The sequence below is a fragment of the Onychostruthus taczanowskii genome, unplaced genomic scaffold, assembly GCF_017590055.1.
Source record: "Onychostruthus taczanowskii isolate IOZ18803 unplaced genomic scaffold, ASM1759005v1 scaffold29, whole genome shotgun sequence".
NCBI classification, from domain to species: domain Eukaryota; kingdom Metazoa; phylum Chordata; class Aves; order Passeriformes; family Passeridae; genus Onychostruthus; species Onychostruthus taczanowskii.
This window is the reverse complement of record NW_024500239.1, coordinates 5,635,424-5,660,824: the sequence shown is the minus strand read 5'-3', so window position 1 is coordinate 5,660,824 and position 25,401 is coordinate 5,635,424. Positions and strand designations below refer to the sequence as shown.

Genomic DNA, 25,401 nt, shown 5'->3' with positions numbered 1-25,401 from the left:
ACAAAATTATGTGGTATAAAAATGAAAACCAAAATGCCTTTCGTTTTAAAGGTAAATTACCCTATGCTAAAAGTAGACACAGAATTTTTTTTCCTTAAGATTCCAAGCTTTTCTTCTACATGTTGTACAAATACCAATAAACTTACCAACCAGAGAAAATATCCCAAGATTGTGCAGAGTCGTCAGAAATTCCATCCAGGAGAAAGGACAGCAGTTTAAAAATCAAATAACTACATTCACTACATTATGAAGTGAATACAAGGCAAGCTGACAGTATAGAACATATATGTATATATGTATTTTCCAACAATACAGGACATTAATTAAACATGTCACAATTCAAGTTGTATCTTGACTGTCATGAACTGATGATATGTCCAAGACAAAAGAAGGGGTGGATGAAAGCCAAGCCCTACTACCCCTCGTATTCGGACACTGCCGGCAAAGAGCTGTGTCAAACACTTTTGTGTCCTTTGAACAGTTCCATTCGATTTTGCTAGAACTTTAATCCCAGTGCAGAAGATTAAACATAGCTAATCTTAGGTAAATCAGGCCTTTAAATATTTGGTTGCTTTTATTTGAAAAAATTCAATAAGCAGCCTGATTTGACACCTATACAAACCCAACATATTTGTGTATTACTACCTAGATCCCACAGGATGTGGAGCTGTTTACTGCACTCCACTCTTAAGAAAACAGAATTTCCTAAATCACACTTAAAATTCTTAGATTTGAAGTTACATTTTTCTATTTCTACACAGCCTTCTTACCTCTTCTTCCTTCAAACACATCGTTGATTTCTCTTAACAAAAGAGACATGTCACTCAGTTGAGACTCCCAGGCCTCGCAAAACACCTCAAGATTTTCTTTTGCAATCTTGCTAGATGGATGTAATGCCAGGGTTTCTGCAGCAGAAATTATCTGGACGAAGAACAAAGCATTTGCTACTGCAAGTCCTAGTACATAGTGCTCCACATGAATTCACAAATGCCTCCCCAGGCAAAACACAAAATTAAACTGCTACTGTTACGTCTTCGTAGTGTATTCATCTGACAACTGCAGGCTTGATGATCTTTCTTGTGCATTCTTTTAGCTACCACCCAACACTAGAGCAAAATTCCTTCTTAGAAATGAATGCTTTGAACAGGTAAACATTTGGTCTCCTAAAAATTCACACAAGTATTTTTTATTGATTTATGTGTAGTAAAAGAGGCCAGTTAAAAGCTGAACATACCTGTGGGCCAGTGACCTGAAAGGTATCTTCTGCATGTATGCAAGTTATCTCAAGGGGCTCAGTTCCAGAAACATGCCTCAGTAAGCGGCACATCTGAATTATTTTAAAAAATGAAAAGAATTGTAAAAAATGTGCATCTATTAGTAGTGAGAAAAGGTGTACATACATAAATAAGGTGTACAAACAAACACAAAGTTATTCATTGTCCTTTCAAATATTTCCTGGGGACTGCACAGCTGGGTGCTTCTCAGGGAGAATTAATAATAAAAATGGGGCTAAATCCTGACTTGAAAGGTGTGGAAAACCACTGAGAGAAAGGAAAATCTTAATAACTAAATTAAAGTAAAACAAAAACAATTTCACATATTTATGACTGAATAAAACTGAAAGTAAACACACACATATAGAACTTGGAAAAACTGTAGAATAAATAACTTCATCAGAACAGGCTTATTCAGCAATAAGCAACCATGTGGAAAATTTAGGCTTTCATCATCCAATGGACTAAATTATCTTTGAGCAAATCAGTGTCAAATTAGTTTAGGCAAGTAATACTGTTCCCTTCATCTTTTTTCTAGGAAGATTAAGAGTGAACTTTGGGTTGAAAGGAACATGAAAGTTTTCAGATCAAAAGGAATTTGTAAGACAGAGACAGCACGTATGAAACTTATTGCACATCATCAGATATGCTGCAAGGTCTCACACACAAGCACTATTTAGTCTTCTGGTTATGCCTGAAAAAAATTTTGATGTCTCACTAGAACACTAAATAGCCACAGATCAAGGGGACATTAAAGTTGAAATTAAAAATTCAAAGCATTGTTCTGCCAGTCCTGGAAGTTGAAGGGTGTTGCTTCTGTACGTTCATAGTTCTGGGAGGAATCCTCAAGGGCTGTATTTCATAATTTTTTAGAAATGAGTATTGGATACCATGCAAGTACAGCTGTGGGCATCACCGTATTTCAGATCAAAGTGATGTATATTGGTATGTCTCTGCTGGCATGAGTGCCTCTGCTCATCTGTGAGAGAGACAGCAACAAGGTACACGTGGCTGACATCCCCTCCACACACTGCTTTTCACAGAGGAGGAAGATTTTCAGTGGCCCTCTTGACTAATCTTCAAAAAATCAAACTCACTGCATTAAGAAGCTTTAGTGTGTATCTTCAGCATTCTTTTATACCTGGATTCAGCTATAACTGGATGCCTGCTGCTTGAAAGAAAGGGGTGATAATTTCCTCTTGGACCTAGAAACTTACTTTTTAAATTAATATTTTAGGCCAAATGTCTACATACAGATTGAGTTTAGATCCATGAGGAGAATTGGGCAGAAATATGCCCTTCTACAACACTTGCATGCCACAGACACATATCTGGCTCAGACCCTGACAAGAACAATCCAAAATTCAACAGCATACTAGGAAAATAAAGTAAAACTGCAAAAACACAGACCAAAGCCTTCCTAAAGAACAGACCGATGCAAATCCAGCCACTCATTTTCTAAGTGTCCTATACAATGAAAGCAGGTGTGAACTCACCTCAACAAGCTGTTCTTTCTGCTCTGATAGCTTGCAAGTATATTCTGCTACAGCTTCAAGATTTCCTTCTACTCCTGTGATTTTTAATGCTTTGAGAACCATATGATCTGTATGGTATTTTAGAAGATCTGCTGCCAGAGATGTTGCTGCACTGTGGACCTTGAATAGCATTAAAAGAAGGAGAGATAAACCATGGAATAGAAAAAAAAATCTATCCAGTACCAAGTCAAACAAGCTTAAGAGACAGATTAATTTTTCAAGAAGCAAAAACTTTACTGGCATGAAAGCTCATATACAGCTTGCTTATTATCTGGAGTTTTAGTTCTTCAATTACTATTCAAAGAACAAAGATAAAATCCACTGCAATTAAAAAAAAAACCAAGAAGCCAAAAAACTCTCCCCACAAACAAGAATAAACAACTTCACAAGCAAATATGGAGAGAAACAAAAGAGCAGCTGGGTAAAATGAAGCCATGAAGTTATCACACCGCTGCTTTCTGATTATGTTACAGCTGGAGAAAAACCAGGTGCATGAATCTGTGGATCACCAAGTTCAGCAGAAGCAAAGCACAATGGCTATTCCACTTCTCCTCCTTCAGTCTGATTTACACATTGAACTGTGCAAATCAGACTGAAGCCACGCTAAACTGAACTTATAATGTATTAGAAATTAGAATTATCAGTGATGCAAAGAAAAGCTTGAATATAGTCAGCTTGTGACACAGCCTTAGGAAAGTATAAAGCACCTTTTCTACAAGGAGATGGGTCTTGAAGAAATCTCAATCTCCCTACACTCCCAACAAGCAAGGAGAAGCTTCTCATTTAAACACATGTCTAAACAGAGACACGCACTCAGAAACTGTCCTGTGAAGGACCCTGATTGAAAACAGGTATCAGTGACAGCTGCTGCTAGTTCTAGTAACTAGTCACTAGGTTACCTGCACCCTGCAATCAGCCCCATCTTAAGAACATTGCTAAAACCAAAATAGCAGCCTCTTTAGAAACAGCAGAATATACTCATAGGACTACTGTGAGTCTTGTAATATTGCACTCACTTTGCTAGACTAGACTGAGTACAGAACAAACTTGGTGTTCAAGAGGAAGTATTTTTCCAGCTCTTATGAATCCAATGAGCTTGGAACTCATTCCATAGAGAAGAGTGTTTACTGGCATGGTATGTTTGGGTTTTTAATTCACTGGACTCCACTTTTACCCCCTTCCTCTGGCAGTACTTCCTGTGCATCCGAATTAAGTTCTTCTGGATTTGTTTTTTTAATTTCATAAAAGACAAGACAACTGAATTATTGCCTCAAAACCTGCTGCAATTGTTTTTTAGAGGAGGAAAAATGAGGTAAGACAACCTGTTATAAACTATTTATACAACATTGCTCACATGGCATTAAAAATTAGCACAAATCACTAATCCCAGAAATGAAGTCAAAGCTCTGAAGAAAGGATATCTGAAAGGCTTGGAATGTTGGAGTAGGAACTGGCAATTCTCATTTATATGTAGACTACGTAGGGATCACCTTTTCATTAGAGATTCTTTTCATCCTGATCCAAAATAGAAATATACTTCTACGTAATGCTGTCTCTGATCATTAACAGTAAAATCATCTCAAGAAAGGAATACAACTTCTGTTTCTTCCATAAAAAGACAGAGAGTTAACTACTTTAACAAGGCTGTCTCTTGTTCTCAGCCACTCAGGCTCTCAAAAACATTTTAATTAGAGTCACAGTATTTTAATTTAACCAGTAGAAATCCTGACTGATACCCTGTGGCACCCCAAGTCAGACTGACAGGACAGCCTCCAGCCATGTACAGAAGCATGGCCACTCTGGGATCAATTCAGTCACTACACAGAGAGCAACAAAAACAACATAATTCTCTGAACTGGCTTCTAAGAGTATGATTCCTTTCTTTCACACAACACATTCCAGCCACCTGTGGCTTTATGATCTATGCAATTAAATAGTCACATCCTAATTTGACTGGGAACTATTCCACCTCATTCAGCACCTGGGAACAATGTTATTCAGAAAGGATAATCTCACAGCACTGCGAAGTGCATACATTCCAAAGTGAAAGTCACTTTGGAAAAGCTCTGCTACCAATTTCCTCCATAATGATGATCAAATTACAAACCAGCACATAATCCAAGTGCAAAAATTATGCATCCCCCACTTTCTGGAGCCCAACACTCTGCCTGACAGCAGTGAACTGAAACAGATTGAAAGCACTGTTCAAATCTTCAGGACAGCTGCAGGAACTATAGTCCAGAAGATAAAATTTCTATTCTGCCTATGGTAAAAAAGGGGAGCATTTTTTCAGCAGTTGAGATTTTCCAGTTACAGCAGCTGACAGCTCAGCCTAAGCAAGTTCACCACACATCTCTAACATCTTTGCACTGCTCTGTGTTGAAACTCACTGTTCTTAATCTTCATTTCTCCATCTGTTTAAAAGAACAGCAATTTGAAGCAGTTGAGAAGATAAATGAATCATGTGCAAATATTTAGGAAGCTGCCAGAAATCAGATTCTGTATTTGCTTCAATTCTGTGGAACAGACAAGGCAGCAATGCTATCCTTTCTAGGAAGGGTGAAGACCCTGAGCAGCAAGTGCAGTCCATCCCATGTACCAAATGAGGCAGCTATTCCATGCGTGTATGCAAGCTGACCCAGCATACTTGCACTGAGGGAAAGAATAATGATTTACTACAGACACATACACATCTCACAACTGCTGAGAAAAAAAAGCCCTGAGTACTGTCATAACATATTTCTGCTAAGGAAATCAATAGGAAATGTTAAATACAAATAAACTGCAAATATAATTTATTAATCCAGACACACACTAGAAGAAAATGTATTTACAAACAGTGATGTATGCATCCCCAAGGGAAGTTTGCCTTTACATTTAAAATAATGATTACATACATAGTACTTGCTTCCAAACACTTCTTTTTTGGGTCAGCAATGAACCTATGCAGCCAACTAATCAGTAAGGACAAAGGTGATGTAGCTAGCTCCATGATGCAATTCTGATTTGGTTACTCTTGTCTATTAGCAGGCAACAGTCTTCTTGGGTACAGGATCCCATTTTACAACCTCATGTTTGAAAAGTATGAAATTCAAACTTGTATTCACCTTATCTTGCTCAAGCTGCACTTACCTCTCTTTTAAGTTCATTCATGCACTGGCACGTTTTTAAAATGGCTACTTCCAAGTCTTCCACGAGATCCTTTGTCTTTTGATTTTGCTACAAACAAAAGAAAGAAACCAACAAGACATTACACAAAAAACCCTGCAAACCCCACTGTGACATCATATGCTATTAGCTCAAGAAGCTTTAGAAGACAGCCTTTTCTTTCCAGATGAAATGCTCTCACTTATGCAGCCTGTGTATATTCTACTAGAAAAATTCTTTTATAGAAACAGTTATCACCAATTTAAATCTAAAACCACTTGTAAGACAATCTGGTTGACTGCTTGTGTTCAACAGGAATTTATTTCTAAACATCACTTAGCTTTTTTCAGGAAAAGGGTTTCCATGACATCTGCCAGAAATCTACCTGGCCATCCTAAAGTAAAACAAGCATTTAAGGCAGGTTTTTTTAATAGAAACATCCTTTTAAAATAAAGTGGTACCTAAAAATACCAAATGTTTTATATTGAATTATAAGATTGATTCTTCAGAACATTCACCTTGCAATGAAACTGTTGAGCTGAAACCAAATATCCACCTCAGTGAGCTGTTATTATTTTACTTGCTACTGTGTCTTTAGTCACAACTAGGCTGGGTTATTTATTAATGAAAATTTTTAATGCATAAGCACACATGTGCATGTCCAAGTATTTTCACAGACCATGTATATGCATAATCTCGTACTAGGCTCTTATTTCTATCTCTTGAAATGTAGCCTGTAAATTATTTAGAGGTGACTATTTTCCACCAGTAATAGAGCTTAAAAATAACCATGTATCCTGGTTTTGGCTAGGATAGAATTAACTTTCTTTATAAATCTGGCATGCTGCTGCTTTGGATTTGTGATAAAGTCAGTGTTAACAACACGGTGTTAGTGATTGCTGAGCAGTGTTTGCACAGCTGCCTACCAGGGCTAACCACCAACACCAAGCTAAACACAGGCTTAGCTCCTATATGCAATCGATACTCTGTATGTGTCTTGTTTTTCATAACAATATTCTGTATTATCAGTAAGATTTATATGCCCTTCAAACTACACTACTGCATTAAAAACACCTGATGGCAGTACCTGATTCAAAGAGGAAAAAGGGAACAAAAATACTTTCTCATAAGAAATACACTCAGTTAAGTAAATATCCTATACCAGGACACATCTGCCATATTTCAGAGTGTTGATAACACTCTGTGCTATACATATCCCCAGGAGCAAGACTGAAAGCAAGTCAGCATCAAAACCAGAAGCTGCATTTTCCATCTCTGCTTTCGCTACCTCTTTTGCACGCATCTTCTATAATTTTCAAGGAACAAGTAAGACAAATGCTAGAGGCAGGCTTAACATGATTCTTTTGTAAAAGCTTTTTCTAAACATGATTCTTTTCTTCATCATTTAAATAATGTAAAAAAGGACAAACGAAAATAGCCTGTCTTATTGTTTCTCTTCTCTCTCCATAATATTGAAAACCCAGGCAATTTTTTACGTTTCCCTTTCCAACAGTTTCACTGTTTCCATTGGAAACAAGAAACAAAACTGCCGTCACAGCTATGGGATCAAGACAGTTGAAATCTCTGAACTACTCCACCAAAAGACTTCACTGTTTAAGACTGTGCAGTGATACTTCTGTTCACTGACTTGTTTCCACTCACATCTTCATTAAATTAGTCTACTGCCATCAGTAGCCTAATTTAGCCATCAAAGAATCAATGAAGCAATACCACTGGGGTAGGGGGAGGACAGAACATATGGAAGCTGCAAAAGCACAGAATGAACTGTGGCTTCCTTGATCAGCTCCCACTGTGAGGAATACACCCGGAAGTTCTCTCTTCCTAGACCAGAAGAAAGACTGCATTCAAAATTTCTTCTCAAAGTAGAGATGAAAAGATTTACTTTGCTAAAAAGCTCTTACAGCTTGCATCCACACTGAAACCAGCTGCTCTAGTTCCATTTTAGCTTGTTTAGACAGCTCCAAAATGTGCTCTCTGTGCTCATGACTTGTATAGGCAGAGTCTGTGAAGTCTTCTGTATGTTCCAGGATAACTTCCAGCATTGTTGAAAGGTTCTCTTTTGAGAGAAAATAAAGATTCTCACGGAGACCTTCAACCTTGTTCTGAAAAAGAAGCACATAATTTCCTTGAGAATTTATGTGATTTAGTTGTGACGCAAATGCAGAAAGCAGATCTATCATTTTACGTTTTATTTTTCTCCTTAATGCTTTTTTAAATTACTCCCTTATTTTCAAAGCGATTCAACAATTTGCTTGTGTCCAGACCTGCAGTTTGGGGTTTGGGATGTTTCTTAAAAGTGATAATACAATCAGCAGTTTACTAGCACCTTCTCAGGAATAGCAGCAAATACATCATTGTATTCCTTGTAAGGAATAACAGCAAATACATCATTGTTCTACTGCTGTCAATACAAAGTTTCAAACTTCAAGAAGTTTCAGAAATTAAATATATGTTCCAATTTTGTTTGATCCTTCCACATCCATGTAATCCATTTTGAGTAGTTTTCTAAAAATGTGTATGTAGTAAATTGAATACTTTGGGGCACTCTCAAAAAATTTCAGTGGAAATTCAAAGAGGGGAAATGGATAAACAAATAAATTGAATCAAAGGGCCAGGCCAAAAGCAGTAAGCCATGGTTGCTCATTAACTGTTCTTAATGGAGTATGAAATTTAGAAAAGCCTTTATGAGGAAAAAAGTCCATTGAGCTACAGGATACAATTTCAATTCAGAACATTTCTTTTGAATTTGCTCTTTTAAATGTCTGTATTAATATTTTAAGGTGCAGTTTTAAAAACATTAACACTTAAAAAGTAAGAATTCTCAAACAGCAACTATTTTAATGAAGGTCTGATCAGATCCTGATACTTCAGTTTATTCAGTGTCAATGCATCACCTCAACAAAATATTAGAGTTCTGAATGCATACTGATTCAGAAAGAGGGGTGTATTTTGGCAATGACAATTAAATTATAGTCACCTCTTGACAGATTCTTTAACATTTTGGGACAGTTATTTAAGTCAATACCTCTGAAGAGATGCAGCTCCATGATCTCAAACCTAATACCACTTTTTTTCCCTCAAAATCCCAGCTAAGAGGTACTTTATTGGCTGTAGAAAACAGCATTATTTCTACTCTTACCTTGAATTCTTTGATGCCAGAATATATGCTGATGGGGGCCATTTCATTCTCTCCATTTGGTCTAGAGTCAGTTACAATTTCTATCACCTGTTCCAAAGCTAGTCTCATCCGATGAAAAACTCCATCTTTGTTAATACGAGCAGACTCACAGTCTGGATGCCTCAGACAAGTCTTTTTAAAGAAAGCAGAGTAACTATTATGAAAGAGTACACATGCAGTATATTGAAATGAATGCTTCCTGCTAAGGCAAGTCTAAAAAATGTGTTTAGAATATGGTGAATTCTTTCTGTTGAACTGCTGTTAAGTCGAATTCACACCGTTACTCAGAATATAAAGATTTTCTTTCCTCTTTCTGTACACTTATACCCTTCTTTAGGATGAAATCTAAAGTGGGGCTGAGAGAGGAGAGTCAGCTCTCCTGGACGATGCCATGCTTTGTGATTTAGCCAAGTTATGTAAGGGTGCACAAACTCACTCACCTTTGAAGCAGTCAGGAGCATCATAGTGCACTTCTCAAGAACAGCCCTAGATGCTGCCATTCTAGCCTTTTTCTTCTCGTCCTTCAAATCCTAAACATCAAAAGAAAAAAAAAAGACCCAAATATTACACAGTATCTAAAATATTTACTTGTGAGACTGGAAAAAGAACTCTTGCAGGTGAATGGGTTGTGAGAAAGCTTTCTAATTTCTGACAACTGCTATTTTCAGCCTAAGTCATGATCTAGAACTTACTTTTCAGACAGACTTCAATTTATGCATTTATTCTTGGCTCTATTCAACTCAGATTTCAAAGAAGGAAAATCTCCAAGATACAGAGCACATTATGTAAACTGTTGCTAATTTTGATACCTTTATCATATGGCATTATTCATAAAACAGAAAAATGAGGTGAAAAGAATAGCTGACAAGAAGTATTTTCTGAAATGGAGGGGAGGGTAAGATAGTAACAGAGAACACCTGCTTTTCACTATACTGCAGTGGAGGAAATGTAAACTAAATATTTTCTCTACTTGAGTGTTATATTTGCTACACACCAGTAATAAAAAAAGTCTTAACAGGCTGAAAAAGCAATACCTTGGTATTTCTCTGCTCTGAGTACAGAAACTTTCCAGGGAAAGATGGATACACCTGCAAAACTGAACTATACCCCCAGCAAAGTTCATCAAAACAGATGTGGGGGATCAGTTCATCCACACCAGGATGTGGGGGAAGAGGGCAAGGCAAGAATCCCTCAGCATGCAAGAGGGTCTAACAAGGGGAAGAACTTAGAAAGCTACAACTACAGTCTTCTCACTGCTCACAAAGACAGCTGAGTGCTATCTGAGTGTCAAACAGGCAACTGAATGGGATGAGCTGAAGCTTTACAGGATGTAATTAATCCTAATATACCCTAGATTAACAAAAACACCCAGATAAATCACAGCAGCAGCCTGTTTTGACATTTTTATAGTGCCTGTACTTAGCAACTACAGAAAATCTTTAAGATCAAAATTAAATTAAAAATAAAACCAACAACCAAACAAGAAAACAGTTGATTTCTGAAATTCTGATATTACACTCTGATAAATCTGATGGCACTCAAGAATTTATGGCACACTTATAAATACTGTGAGGGAATGCTTCCTCCCCATAAAACCAGTAATGCCACATAGCAGTCTTCACACTGTAAACTGAGCACATCAAGAAAGTCCTGACACAAGTGAAGAAGTAGTAATGTAGCACTCTTGCCAAAAGAGTCAAGTAGGCAAGGAGGGGAGAGCAGAAGACCACTCAACACTGAAAATTCAACATGGTTGAAAAGTGACTACAACTTCCTAATAATGCATGTTTCCCCTTCAAAGAAACAACTGCTTCAGGGAAAAAATACTTCACTAATAAAAAAAAAAAAAAAAAAAAAAAAAAAAAGTTCACTTCTAGGCAGGTATTTCCTTTCATTTTAAGTAGCTTTCCCAGTAATGGTTTTTTGACACCAAGCATGCACACATCAATAAAAGGAAACACATGATGTTGGCCTATTTGTTTATACAAGCGGAATTCTGAATTTTGCTGAACATTAGGGACTCTCTATACCAAACCCTGGTTTAGTTCTGAACAGAGGACTGGATTATCAAGAGAAAGCAACTAGAGCTCACAGCAGATGTCTTAAGCCTCAGCAAACCCTTAAATTTACATGGAAGTAGTGGGAAAAAAGCCTCCAGTATGAATGAAAGGCTTTGAAATCGTAGCTGCCTGTGAGAACTAAAATTCATTGCCCTAACATAAGAAGGTTTCAACCTACACCTAGAAAAATATTTCAGAATAACAATAATAAAAAAAAAAAAAAAAAAAAAAAAAAAAAAAAGTTCACTTCTAGGCAGGTATTTCCTTTCATTTTAAGTAGCTTTCCCAGTAATGGTTTTTTGACACCAAGCATGCACACATCAACAGTAAAAGGAAACACATGATGTTGGCCAATTTGTTTATACAAGCGTAATTCTGAATTTTGCTGACTCTCTATACCAAACCCTGGTTTAGTTCTGAACAGAGGACTGGATTATCAAGAGAAAGCAACTAGAGCTCACAGCAGATGTCTTAAGCCTCAGCAAACCCTTAAATTTACATGGAAGTAGTGGGAAAAAAGCCTCCAGTATGAATGAAAGGCTTTGAAATCGTAGCTGCCTGTGAGAACTAAAATTCATTGCCCTAACATAAGAAGGTTTCAACCTACACCTAGAAAAATATTTCAGAATAACAATAATAAAAAAAAAAAAAGAAAAAAAACAAAAAAAAAACAAAACAAAAACAAAAAAAAAAACACAAAAAAACCAAACAAAACTCTAACAAGCCACCAAGCAGATGCTTTATTAGAATTCCTTTGGAGTTTTTTAAGATAATGAAGTCCTTTCACTACATGCAAACATCAAATATTTCTGTCAAATAACAACAGACATACTCTCTACCAGAGTAACGAGCCAGAAAAGTTAGAGCCAAAAGAAAGTGACTGAAGCCAAAAGACAATGAAAATAACACACACCCAGGCTTCTGGAAGATATGTAGGGCAAACAATGCAGCCATATTTCTCAGGCTGAGCTTTAAAATCAGAAGACGTGTTTTGGGTGGAGCAAGGAGAGGGCAGAATCCACAGACAGGACACCAGCAATTGTTTTGTTTTCTTTTATCATCCCAGAAGAACTCATATGTTCCTGGTAATAAGATGAGGATGATACTGTGCAACATCTCTTACAACCTTTTACTAATACTTACATTTTGCCGATCTCCAGTTAAATGGGCAAACTCCACCATTTCATTTCCAAACTGGCTGAATATCTGTACAAACTCCTGGAAACTACTGACTTTTTCTAGTTGTTCCATTGTTGCAAGAACCTGCAAGATAAGGGAAAATAAGTAGATTATCAAGATGCTGACTGAACAAAAAACATTATAATTGAACTAGGAGCACTTTTATTTACTGACACTCCTAAGGTGTGTAGTTTCAAATGTATATATTTTGTCACTATTTAAGCAGTAATAACTCAACAGCCAGAAATCAAATGTAAGTTAATTATCGTGAATTATTCATTCAAAGTGAGTCATTTGTTGTCAGCCCTCCCAAAACATTTTCCTTGCTCCTCACAATATGAAGAGTAACAGTATTGATGGATTCAGCTTCCAGATTCAGGAAAAAATTTGGTTTTAAATTTAATATGACAGTAACAAGTGCAGATTATACTCCTGTGTTGTAACTCTCCATTTCAGATGGCTAACTTTTAAAGTCTAAAGTCACAGTTGCACAGACGTGTTTTGGTGGCTCTGTATATTAAAAAAAAAAGCAACAGAATTCAACAAAATTGAAATGAAAAGGTGAAAAATAAGTGAATACATAGTTTTGCACTTTCTGTAACAACCTACTCTAACTCTGGAGACTTCTATTATTAAAACAAAGAACTAAATAAACCCAAGCTGTACCAAGTTCTTACTCAAGATACATAAAAGCATGTAAAATCAGCATTTTTTTAAACACTCAGCAAAGACTATCACAGAGCTTATAAATTACTGATTACTGAAGGTATCCTGTGAAGTCACTACATTATGGATTACAACAGAAATTAACATCTGCATTTTTCAGGTTAGACATATACTTGCTAATCTCAAAGTGATCTTTCAAATCCACTAAATGTCTTCAGAAGGGAAAACACTCAAAGCAGTTCTATATTGTCTTTCAGACTGGAGATAAAACACCACATGAAAATTTAACAGACTATACTTGAAAGGAAGAAACTTCAAATGATTTTTCCTTTTCTATGCCAAAAATATCTCCCCACAGCTACAAAAACAGTGTGCTCACCTGATTATGACAAACTCCCCCTTCCTTGCAACCCTGGCAAACTCTCCTAGAAGCACCCATTTGTTTGTGGCAGAGCAGCCACTCAATCTCAGCTGTAACCTAAGTAAAGCAAATGTCCCACTGCGACTGCTGTGGAATTCACAGCTTTATCGAGCAATTTTAGACTGCAGCAATCTGTCTGAGTATATTATGTTGGGCAACCAGTTCCATAAAGGCTGAAGAAGGAAGGAGTTTTCCTGATTGGGCTGTTGATGTATGAAAAAGGCTGGAGTATGAAGGACTTGGAAGGAAGATGCATAAAGATGTGAAAAGAGCAGTATGAGAGTGGAAGAAGGACAGAACCACAGGACTGGGAAAGTGAGGATGTAGAAAAGTAAATGTGGATAAAAAAGGAAAACATAGAAGCTAAGGTCCAACTTTCTCTTCTAAGAATAGATAAAGAAATATTAACGATGCTCAACCATTCTAGGTTTAATCAGACGTTGTACTTTATGAGTCTGACCTTGGTTGCAAACAACTCTGTTACAGTTTTCTGTGTTTCTCTCATGACAAATTCCTTGTCAAATAAAAATTATAGTGAAAGCACATGCATTTCCATTACATTAAATAATTCTAGACATCCCAGGCAGAGCTGACAATCCAAAAAATGTATAGACAGCTCTAAATTTGTCTAAAGCTTATTCAAGATGCCAATACAATGCAAAATACCTGTGGTGTCTTCATAATTCTTTGTTTTAAAGCTTCTTCAACAAGAAACATTCAGATAGTAATGAAGACATACATCTTTCAAATAAAAGGTTAAAAAAACTTTTAAAAACCCAAGGTTTTACATTCTTATTAACATCTAAATTAGCACTAGGTATTGCACAGCTACTGCTGCAGGATGAATGTCACCTTGCAAACAGCAGTCGTAGGCTGACATCACTTCGGGGCACATCCATATTTTGATCCAAAATGAACAATGCAGCAACTCCCCCACTATCTGTCACTTCCCTGCTTATTGTTCTGGCTCTCCTAACCTGACTGGTGACAGCGAGTGGAGCAAAACCTTCAGCTCACCGATGCAGTGACTAAGACTGATGGACGATGAAACTGATTTTGTGCGGTAGGAAAGATGTGGGCAGGTATGGAAGAAAATGTACGCAAACCAAGAACACAAGGACAGCATATAAGGTGCAGAGAATGTGAAAGCAGGGACAGGATCATCAGCCAGGCACTGGATTCCAGAACAGATCACTATTCTGGAAGATCTCAATCACTTCATTTGTCTGAGGGATTGGATGTCCAACCACTCATCTGTTTTTCTGTCCTTTGCCCTTGATTGACTCTTTAATCACATGAGGAAGATGATGACAGTGGAAAAAGGTGTTCAGAAATAGGCAAAAAAAAAAAAAGGCAATAGAAGTTTAACATTCTCAGTCTCTAAGATAAAAAAGGCATTCAGTCTCTAAGATAAAAATGGAGCTGAGATCTTCTGGAACAGTGATGCATTTCAAGAAGGCAGAATCTTCTCCAGTTGGCAGCACTGATGATCCTCTTCCTACCTTTCTATCCTCTTTGCCATATTATACTACACTGTTTCAGAGTACTTGTGTGCACTTCTTAAAACCCTGCCTGTATCATCCCTATACCACAAAGTCTTCTACAGCAAGAACCTCTTTGTTATCTATCATAGCAGTGTCTCTTCATAGCAGCATCTCTACACAATTTTCAGGAGTGTACTTACAATAAAAATTAGAGCATGTATAAATATTAGGCCTGCACCATCATTTGTTTAATCTGGTCCTGGAGATTTGTTTAATCTGGTCCTGAACTGTCTACTGGCACCACAGACAAAAGCAGACTTTCCCAGACACGTGCACTATGCACACAAAGGAGAATCCAATAAAATCCAAGAGACGACAAAGACTAGCTGTGTCCTGGGGTGCATCAGGCACAGCATTGACAGCTGGGGATGGGAGGGCACCATCCCACTCTGCTCTGCACTGGGGCAGCCTCACCTTGAGTGCTGGGGGCAGTTTTGGGTGCCAAAATATAAGGATATTATTAAGCCATTAGTGAGTGTCCAAAGGGGGGCTACAAAGATGGTGAAGGGCCTTGAGGGGAAGCTGTATGAGGAGTGGCTGAGGTCACTTGGTCTGTTCAGGAGAAGAGGAGACTTAGGGGAGACCTCATTGCAGTTACAACTTTCTTGTGAGGGGAAGAGAAGCAGCAGGCACTGATCTCTTCTGTGACAGGACCTGAAGGAATGGCCTGAAGTTTTATATGGGGAGTTTTTAGACTGGGTATCAGGAAAAGGTTCTTCACCCAGAGGTGAAGGTTGGGCACTGGAACAGGTTCTCCAGGGAAGTGGTCACAGCACCAAGCCTGACAAGAAGCATTTGTACAATGCTCTTGGGCACATGGTGTTACTTTTGGGGTGTCCTGTGCAGGGCCAGGTGTTGGACTTGGGCCTCTTCAACTCAGGATATTTTACAATTCTATGTCTATGGCAGTCAGAATCACACACACATACTCTGGACCATAAGATTGCTTGAAACACTTTCAAAATTAAATGTTGCACTTATGCTTACTATATTCACATCGGTGTATATATGACAATATTTTCATATACATTTAAAATTATCAGAAACCTAGCCTGCTCCTGAAAGGATATAACCCTCCTTATCCTTTCATGACATGTGCATTTGCACAGTTCCTCCACAGGCCACAGATGACAGCAGAAAAGCAGCAAAAGGTATTAAATGCACCATTCTGGTCTTCTGTGCAAAAAAAGACCATTGCTGCAAGAAACTTCAGCAAACTGGTATTGATAACACTGCTGCCAACTGAATCAGCTGCTGGGAGAAGAAATGAGCACAAAGACAGCAGATCAGTGCTGCCAAGTCTAAAGCCAGAGAGAAGCAGGTAATTTCACTGGTTTTGAATCCTGGACTGAGCTAAGTGCCTTGGATCTGGGTGCTGCAAAATAGAGTCCAGTGGGTCTGGAAAGTAAACCAGGACAAAGGAATAGAGACAGCATAAGAAGTCAAAAGTGGAAAGAGGGGCACTGCTCTGGATTACAAGCTCAAAATTAATGGAAACCCCCAGGCCTTACCAGGTTCTCATTTTTCAAATACAGGATTTTTCTATTTTTGTTTTAGTACATTGTGAAGAAAAAAATGGAAGAATGTCCTACAGGCAAGACAGTGAAGTCTGCACTGCATGAAACAGATTATATTTGAGGTTAAATGGGCCTTCATAGATTATTTAAACCAACCAAGTAGTTTCATCCTAAGTTTCAAGACCTAAGTTAAACTGCACAAAAAGCTTTTAATCTGTAAACCTCACTTCACTGGCACAGACATTTATGTGCATTCCTCACTGCTTTTTGCCTAGATCCCGTAATGCTCTCCTTGTCTTGATCCTGACAGTACAAACATCCTGTCATTAGCAAATAGAAGATTTATTGACCATTCAACCAACAGATACACTTTTCACCTCACAGCAAATTTAAAGTTAAATAAGCAGTAACACAGCATCTTCTCCAACATAACAAGTGAATAAAGCAATGTGGTTGACATAAAATGCAGAATCACTGAAAACTGTTATTTTAATCCTACTGGCTCAGAGCCATCCCCTTTCAGATACCTGGTAAGTAAACAAGTATGTGTAAGACATTCATTTTTATCTCTTTATTTTATAATTCCTCCAGAGAGACAATGACAATATCATATTTATCACCACTCGTTTGCACTGACTACAGGTATCAGTTAAACAGAACAGAAAAGAAGCTACAATACCTTATTCCTGGAAGTTATAATTTGCTTAATAACAATTCTGTCTGCTAACACCAACACCTTTGTGACAGAAGAAAGCAACATCCTTGCAGCTTTCACCACACCCGTTTTGTCCGTAAAGATTGTTATGTGGCTATCAGATTCTGGATGATCCAAGCTTGCCACATCTGTAAGCTGCGCAATTGTTTCACCTAGAAGGAAAAAAGAAATAAAGTGACTTTCCATATTTAGAAGAAAGATACTGGGATATCAAGCATTCTTAACTTTTACCTTTGAGGGATAAGAAAATTTCAGAGCTATCTACAACTCTTTTTTATTTCACTTTACTTCCTTTGACTGACTGCTGGTGGCACCCTCTCCATATTTAAATGTGGATTACTACTCACTACTACCTTATTCTTCCATCTGTAACATACATTAATTTCCTCACAGTCATCTACAGCTATTTGATGGGGGAGTGATGGGCAGAATTAGGGAGTGTGGAGGGAGAAAACATTCATGGGAGGTATTATTCTGATTTTAATAGCCAAAGTCACGCCAGTATCCACACTTGCAGCATCAATCCACTGAAAGAGCGGGATGCAGCAAGGAAGAAAGAGCTATAAACTCCCCTCCACTTTGCAAATTTCAATTAGCATTCCCATAATTTATAGGTTTCTTATTCCTGTAGAAGTCTCCAGGCATGAATAATAGATTCCAAACAGTAACTTTACAGCTTGGAGGACCGAAGCATTACAGTGAGACTACAGACTGCTGCACTTTACATTCAAAGGAGGGCCACTAAACAGGGCACTGTCAGAGACAGGAGAGGGAAAAAAAAAGGCAAGGAAGCACTGATTTTTGGCTCATCACCATCTTTTTATTCAACTTGGATTTAATTAATTAGATAGTTCAAAAAGGCTTAATTGACCACTTTTATTTTTTATGCAGGTAAAAACTCTACATCCACTGCTGCTGCTGGATTTCCTTATCTGAGGAAGAAACACAGACCATATCCAATTGACTCTTCTGGAGTACCCTAGATAGTAGTGCCATACAGGAAAGGCAGAGCAATCTGTAACAAGAGGAAGACTGCTGGGAGACAGAGCTCAGGCAAGCTCTGAGACATGATTTTGGTTAGCTTGCAAAACAAGATGATCAACCTACAGCTGACCTATAGATCGTCCTTAAGGATAAAATTTAGGAGATTTAATCAAATTCCCTATGACTCATCTTCAAAACTTCAATGAAGGTAATTCACCTAAGCAGACAAAATACTCAAAAAGCCTGATAAAGCCAGTACTCCCATTTGAAAAATCTGCATTATTCTAGTACTCCAGAAATACCACACACTGTAGAACAAGGAAGGCCTGACAGTCCTTCAAACAACAGAGCTCCACATTTCATAGTGCTTCTTTCCTCTGATAATTGTAATCCCTTGGGTTCTTAAGCTGCCTAAATAGTATTGCATTATGGAAAGGAACTTCCAGTACATTTGCTGGGACCCGGCCAGGTCACAAAAGGCATGTTCCAAATAATCAGAGAGTCACCCAAATATACTGTACTATAGTACAGTCTGAGACAGTGAGTTCCAGAGCTGAAGGCCCTGGAAATGGATAGAAGCAAGAGGACTTATGAAAGTACAACTGCAGCTCAAAGAGTGAGGGGCAGCCAGAGGCACTTCCAGTGAAGCTGTAGGACAAGTCTCCAGTTAGGTGAGGAGACCATTTGACAGTAAAACACATTGGCCACAGCTTTCTCCACAGTCAAATTCATTTCACTACACACCAGCCTCTGCTTTTTCACCTTTGTCAGCAGATTAACCTATTTCAGGGACCTAACAACATCTGTAAGAACATAAAATGCTGTAGAATCACACAGAGAACAATTAAAACAGATGCAAAGTTCTTCTGGCAGCCAAGAAAGGACGCATATGATTATCCCATTTTTTATGCTATGGGATTCACCTTCTTGAGGATGAATAAAGTCATAGGTGAAGCAGCTAGTCATACAAAGACTTATCAGAGAACACTGAAACACCTGCAACATCAGCCTGTCAAAAGCTTCAGACAGCCACAGAAACTCAAGACTTCTGGTAACAGAACAAAGGCTTCCTTCTCTGCCTATAGATCCGCAACTACAGGAACAGGAATTTAGCCCTGAGAGTAAGCTATGAGGAACAAGACTGTTATGGTAAAGAGATGGAGCTAGGGAAGCTATACCCAGCTGGGTGCACACCAGTCCATAAAACACATCTGAGCATGCTATCATGACTGAGAGATTATGACAATTGGGTGGTATTTCCAATGATAGAAAGACAACTGCCACATCCATGTCAAAGAAAATGCTGTGCATCTCTGCTTCAGCATGGCCCCTGCCACTATCTCCCCTAGTTTCCTTATAACTTCATCTAGGGATATGGAGTAAGTGAACAAAAAGGTGGGTAGAAAATGAACCTGACTGTTGGGCTTGGGGATGCTGATAACAGGTACAAAATTCACTGGGCAGTCAACTTCCAGTGCTGTACCTCTGGGACTGACAAGAGTCATCAAAACTATTCCCTGGATGATTACTCAGCATGCTCAGCAAGTGCGTGAACAATACCAAAGTGGGTGAGTGTCTGATACTGCAGAGGGCAGGGCTGCTAGATAGAGGAACAGGCTGAAAAAAAATTATCTGATAGAAAATCTGTGAAGTCCAACAAGGGCAGTAAATACCACATCTGGGCTAGGGTAACACCACTCAGCCCTACATGCTGAGATCAGATGTCAACAAGGAATTTTCGTGGGGAAAGACAAGGAGGACCAACAAAGAGTTGGAGTCAGCAGCAATGGTCAGTTGCATATGGAAAGCTGCAGAAATGATTCTTCCCTTCCTTTTGGCACTTGTGAAGCAGCATCTGGAGTACCATGTCCACTTCTGGGCTCCTCAACACCTCAGCTGACACAGAGGAGCAAGTGACATAAGGGAAGAGCTTGAAGGGGGGAAGTTTATTCTGCCCCAAGAAGAGGAGGTCAGTGGCAGAGTTTTCTGCGCTCTACATCTATCCTTCTAGGGGGCAGGTATGGAGAGACACAGACAGACTGATCCTAGTAGGTATGGCGATGGAACAAGATGTAAGAAAATACTTTTGCCACACCAAAGGTGGTCAAACACCCTTACATAAGGGCAGAAAAAAGAAGTAAGAAATGAGCAGTGTACAAGAAATTGCATGATCTCCATTCTTGGGAGTTAAAATAATCCTTACAACTTCAGTTATTCTGTGATTCCATTTATCCATTTAAATTTCCATTTTTCAGCCTTCTTAATTTAGCCCTTTGTACTAAAACCAAAGCAAAAATAGGAGAGAGCTATTTATTGCTTTTATTTTACTCCACGTCTTCCTTTAGGGATACGTAATCAACTGGCAGAGAATACTGGAAAAGCTATGACACTTATTCCTGACATGTGTTTTCTCTTTTAAATTAGCCAGTCTTTCCTAGTTTTTAGAGAGAAAAAGACAACAAAAAAAAAATCACAGATGGGCATCTAAAATGTGCTTCTGTAAGTCACATTCCACTACTATACTGTCGCTGTAAACATTGACACAGTGCAAGAATAATGTTACCCCAAATCTGCTACATGACCCTCTGCTGTGTTTTAGGATTCTATTTTGAGTCAATCAAATTACAAGGTTTATTACAAGGAAATAGTCATAACAAGTCTGAAACACTTCAAATCACTGATTATACCCTTCTCAAGAAACAGATACAACATCTGTCATCCTTCAAAGCCTCTGCAGAATATGCAATTGATTTAAAGACTCCCTACTTTTCTCAGAAATTGAGATGCTTAATGTTCTAAATCCTTTTGTGTTGAAATCTTTTATGCCTTGTAAAATCTCCATTCCTAAGACACAATCTAATTTATTGGCTAAAAAGAATATGAACAGCTCTACCAGATTCCCTGCCCTAAAGAGCAAAGGCTTTCTGCTGCCTATGCCCTCAGAACATAGGGTTCATTAATACGGACAATATTCCTGGCTATAATTGTCCAGGAAATTTTTTTGGCTCACTTGGGAACACCAAAGTTATTAAAAATGGCACTTGAGTAACCATGTTCAGAAACTGAGTTCAGACAACATTTATCCACTCAAAGGACTACGTTACTTCGTCCAACACTGAACAGTCCACAGAAATATTACTGGCACAAAAACCCTCCATCAAACAAATGCCCAGGAGCAAACATGTTTGCTATACTGAATTTCCCATGTAAGCCGTAAGTTAGATCTCAAATGCCGGGAACAACTGAGCCATGCCAAAGTAAACGAGAGGCTGACAGAAATGTAAACAGGCCATATCTTCACTCCTCTAGACTGAGGCTATTACTGCATAACAGGAAATAAAACTTTCAATACAAAAGAACTATAGTCTTTTGCTGGGATGAAGTATCGCAGACTATTTTTAGGTTCTGAGCTGCTCCTGCATACGGTGATAGGGAGAAAAAAATACTTAACCACAGTGTAACTGGAAAGTCAAGAAACAGAGATTCAGACTGCACTGCTCTTCCAGCAGCTGAGATTATTGATGTGAACTTTGGCAATTTTGCCTTGTCAGCATTTTACATGGATCTCTGAAGAGAAAACACATGCTTCACATAACAAATGGAATGTTTTTAAATTAGGACATTTCTGTTTGCAGCCAAGTTTACTGGAGCAACTAGGAATTTTCAGTCTAAAGTTTATTCAGAATGGTCCTTCAAATAACAAGAACAATCATTCATCAGCAGCGTGTTTCTAGACATTGTGACTCATTGTTGAGAGATTTTCAGAGGATTTCTTACAGCACCATGCCCAATTTCTAAGCTTCTTTCTTCGTTTAATCACAAACAATAGTATGAACTGCATCCCCAAAATCTGAGGCCAGAACAGCGATCCAACAAAACATACACCAGTTAGGACAGCAAAGACAAGGTCCTCAGGACTCTGAGGTCACTTCAAAGATAAAAACCAAACAGCCACCCAAGCCCCCTTTTTAACTTAAGAGATCAGTTTCAAGTAACCTACATCCTGGAGTAGAATACTGACCCACCCTGCAGTAATCAAGACATTAGTGTTGAAGGGTTGTGGAAGTGTCATTTATTTGTTCCCACAAATAAACAACAGAAGTTCAAGATTGTCTCCCTGAAGCCACAGCAAGGAGAATGTCTATCACACTTGCAGGTTCATCCACATGCTCAAACTGGGAAAGCTTCAAGTAGAATTTCCCATAACCCAGAAGTATTTGAAAGCAAAAACAAAACCTGCCCCACTAACAACAAAAGGAACATTCTACTAGATGTCACACTGAAGCCTTCACTGCAGATCTAAGAATATGCATTCACTGAGGGCCACTGAAATACTATGCAAGGAGTAGTATTTAGTATTTAGGAAAGCAGTTTTTAGCATGACACTGACAGTCTCCTACAGCATCAGAGAATGCAACCCTCTATTTGCCTAGACAGTCTTCTGGGGGAAGGAGTGTGACAGCAGGCAACTCAATTATCCACACTTCACATTCAATTCATACGCACAGCAAGTTTGCAACAAAACTTGAATCCAGCAAAAAGGCAAGCACAATATGATTTTCATTCTAGTGAGGGGAGTCATCAGATGACTGATGTGAGTCATCTTACTGAGTCCTGATGAAATATGGGTTGACACTGACCTTCATTCAGACACTGAGATTTGGAATGCAGTGACCTCAATAGCATAACACTCAAATAACTTAAAATACTCCACTGTTTTAACTTGGCAGCAATAAACTCTAAAGTTGTATTCCCAACACTGCTCTTTGTCTGTAATAACATCATAAAAAAAGAGCAGTCAGGTAATTCCTTGAGGTAAATGATCCTATAAAAATCAAAGCCAACACACAATTCCATTCCCTATTCGTAAGATGACAGCAATTTAAGTAAGTGACAAAATCAGGTAACAGATCAGGCCTTGAATGAACCAGCAGAGGAAGGTTAAGCAATTAAATACTGAAGTTCCTACATTATGCCTGACACTAAAAATAGTGTGCCAAAAATGGCACAAGTACAATTTCATGAGTAACTACATACCTGCTCTCCTTGCCTCGATGCAAGCAACACTCATTTCCTCCTTCAGTTCATGGTTTTCGTTGGCTATGGCTTCACCCACAGTAACAAACCTGCCGACTGCCAGGTTCACGGCTTGGCCCACTCGCTGGATTGCTTGCAGAGTCTTGTCTGAACGCTTCGGTTTATCCTTATGATTAATAAGAGTAGTTATCTGCAAACAGGAATAATTATTTATTAGAACATTTTTACTTTAGTACTGAAGGTAAGTTTTGAATTGAACTCAATAAAATAGATTTCTACAGTATTTCACTAGTAAGATTCAGTTTTGCGCTGTTATGAGGTATCATTTAACTTCTTAGAGAATAAAAAAACATTGAAGTATAATTAAGGTTGCTCATCTGCTCAGTTTATCTCAAATTAAAAGAGGATTTTTTATTTTTATTCCACTCCCATTTGCAGTATTAAAATAAGCTGCCCTGGGTCTCAACAGCCTTTCACACTACACACGTAGCCCTTGCCCCATGAAAATATGCACCATACTCATAACTTAAACATCCATCAATTACATGTGTTTCCTAGAATTTAGAAAAAGGGTGCTATTTTGATACAAGTTATCAATAAAACAATTTGTGAGGACATTCCTATTTTGAACTCCTGACATGGCTCTTCTGCCCACTGCAAAGTGCTATACATTCCCTCACGGATCACACGGACTGGAGATCAGCTGCATGCAGGCTGCAGGAGACTGAAGATATGTCCAAAACAAACAAGAGAAAACAAAGAGATCCTTTCCCCTCACAGAGGAGAAAGGCAGGATTGCAGAAGCACCTTCTGAACCAAGGCATCAGGTAAACATGAGAACAGTAAGCAATCCTGCAACACACAATCAAGTAACTGTAAACTGCATTACAAACATGACCTTTACATTTTTTGCTACAATTCTTTTCTAGTGAGAAGCAGGAGAGAAATTAAACTCCATAGTTTCAAACATCCTAAACCAGCATAAAAACCCAACAAAAATAACCCTGCTTGTCCTTGTCTCCCAGTCTTGTTTGCAATGAATTTATCTAATGTGGGTTAAACCTCAGCTGTGGAGGTGATGCTTGTTGTTTTATTTTTCCCCCATAATCAGGTCGCCAGTCTGGCTGACTGCACAGCTTCATGAATATTTTTGGTGACAGAAGGGAAACAGTGCAGCCTGAGGAAAGATGGGCAGGAGCGCTCCTTTCAGCGGGAGTATAGTTTAAAATGGCCACAGAACTCCACTGTAAGCCACATCCCCAGGAGCTCAAAGATGTCTGTTTAGAGAATCTCAAAATTACAGGAATTACTTAAATGTCTGAACATCTCAGCTCTATCAGCTTGGTAACAGGTGTCTTTGCTGCTCCTCAAAAAGACAAATCTTCATTCACTCATTCTCCCACCAGTCAAGCCTGTGGTGGGACAGGAGCATACAAGCTGTACCTGTAATTCTCACTACAAATTCAAGGACATAGCAGGAAGCAATGTAGGAACTGTTCTGCTTCATGATTTGATCAATGCCCAAGGTTTACCCTTCAGATACCATTGAGTCATCTTTCTGGAGAAAAAAAAAAAAAGAGTGGTGTTGTTTAACACCTTGCTGAGGCTGATTTTGAATGCCAGGAGCTGGTTTAGCCAAGTTTCCAGTATTAAACTCCTTGCAATGGGAAATATCAACATTTCATAGAGCACTCTGCACACACAAGAAAAATAAAAAAGCCAAAATACCTAAGAATTGTGCTGGCCTCTATGGAAGCACTGCTATGAGATGGAAGAATATTTTGCTCTGGTACAAAACATCAGTACAGAAATGCATTGTCTGCCCACAGTCTTCTTATATACACCCTACTTTTCCAATTTGTATCTAAGCCACAAGGTCTAAAGGAAGGCTGCTTTCTATAGCTCATACAACAAATTTGTCCCTGTAAGAGATCCCTGGACCACCAAACTTCAACTCCAAAGCCTATGAACCTTGGACACCATTCCAGTGAAAAGATCTTCTTATGATGAAAACAGAGTCTTAATAGAGAGTAAACTGAGGAAACATCCAAACATGTTCAAATTCATTTTATGAATGAGGAATGACATTCCTCAAAGCACAAAATTACGATCACTTAAATGGA

The 25,401-nt window shown here is 38.4% G+C and overlaps 1 protein-coding gene across 4 annotated transcripts in view; it reads right to left on the bottom strand.

The window, feature by feature from the left end:
- Nucleotides 1-25,401, bottom strand: part of CTNNAL1 (catenin alpha like 1) — a 57,214-nt gene that overhangs the window by 12,404 nt on the left and 19,409 nt on the right. For 3 of the 4 annotated variants that reach the window (XM_041408032.1, XM_041408035.1, XM_041408033.1), the window contains 10 exons: nt 23,279-23,468; nt 17,222-17,409; nt 12,359-12,478; nt 9,596-9,685; nt 9,117-9,287; nt 7,879-8,079; nt 5,942-6,028; nt 2,771-2,929; nt 1,235-1,327; nt 771-921 (listed from right to left, as the gene is read on the bottom strand). In XM_041408032.1, the coding sequence (XP_041263966.1) occupies nt 771-921; nt 1,235-1,327; nt 2,771-2,929; nt 5,942-6,028; nt 7,879-8,079; nt 9,117-9,287; nt 9,596-9,685; nt 12,359-12,478; nt 17,222-17,409; nt 23,279-23,468 (1,450 nt within the window). Of the gene's footprint in view, nt 1-770; nt 922-1,234; nt 1,328-2,770; nt 2,930-5,941; nt 6,029-7,878; nt 8,080-9,116; nt 9,288-9,595; nt 9,686-12,358; nt 12,479-17,221; nt 17,410-23,278; nt 23,469-24,721; nt 24,837-25,401 lie in introns of all 4 variants that reach the window. The other variant, XM_041408034.1, reaches the window with a different exon arrangement.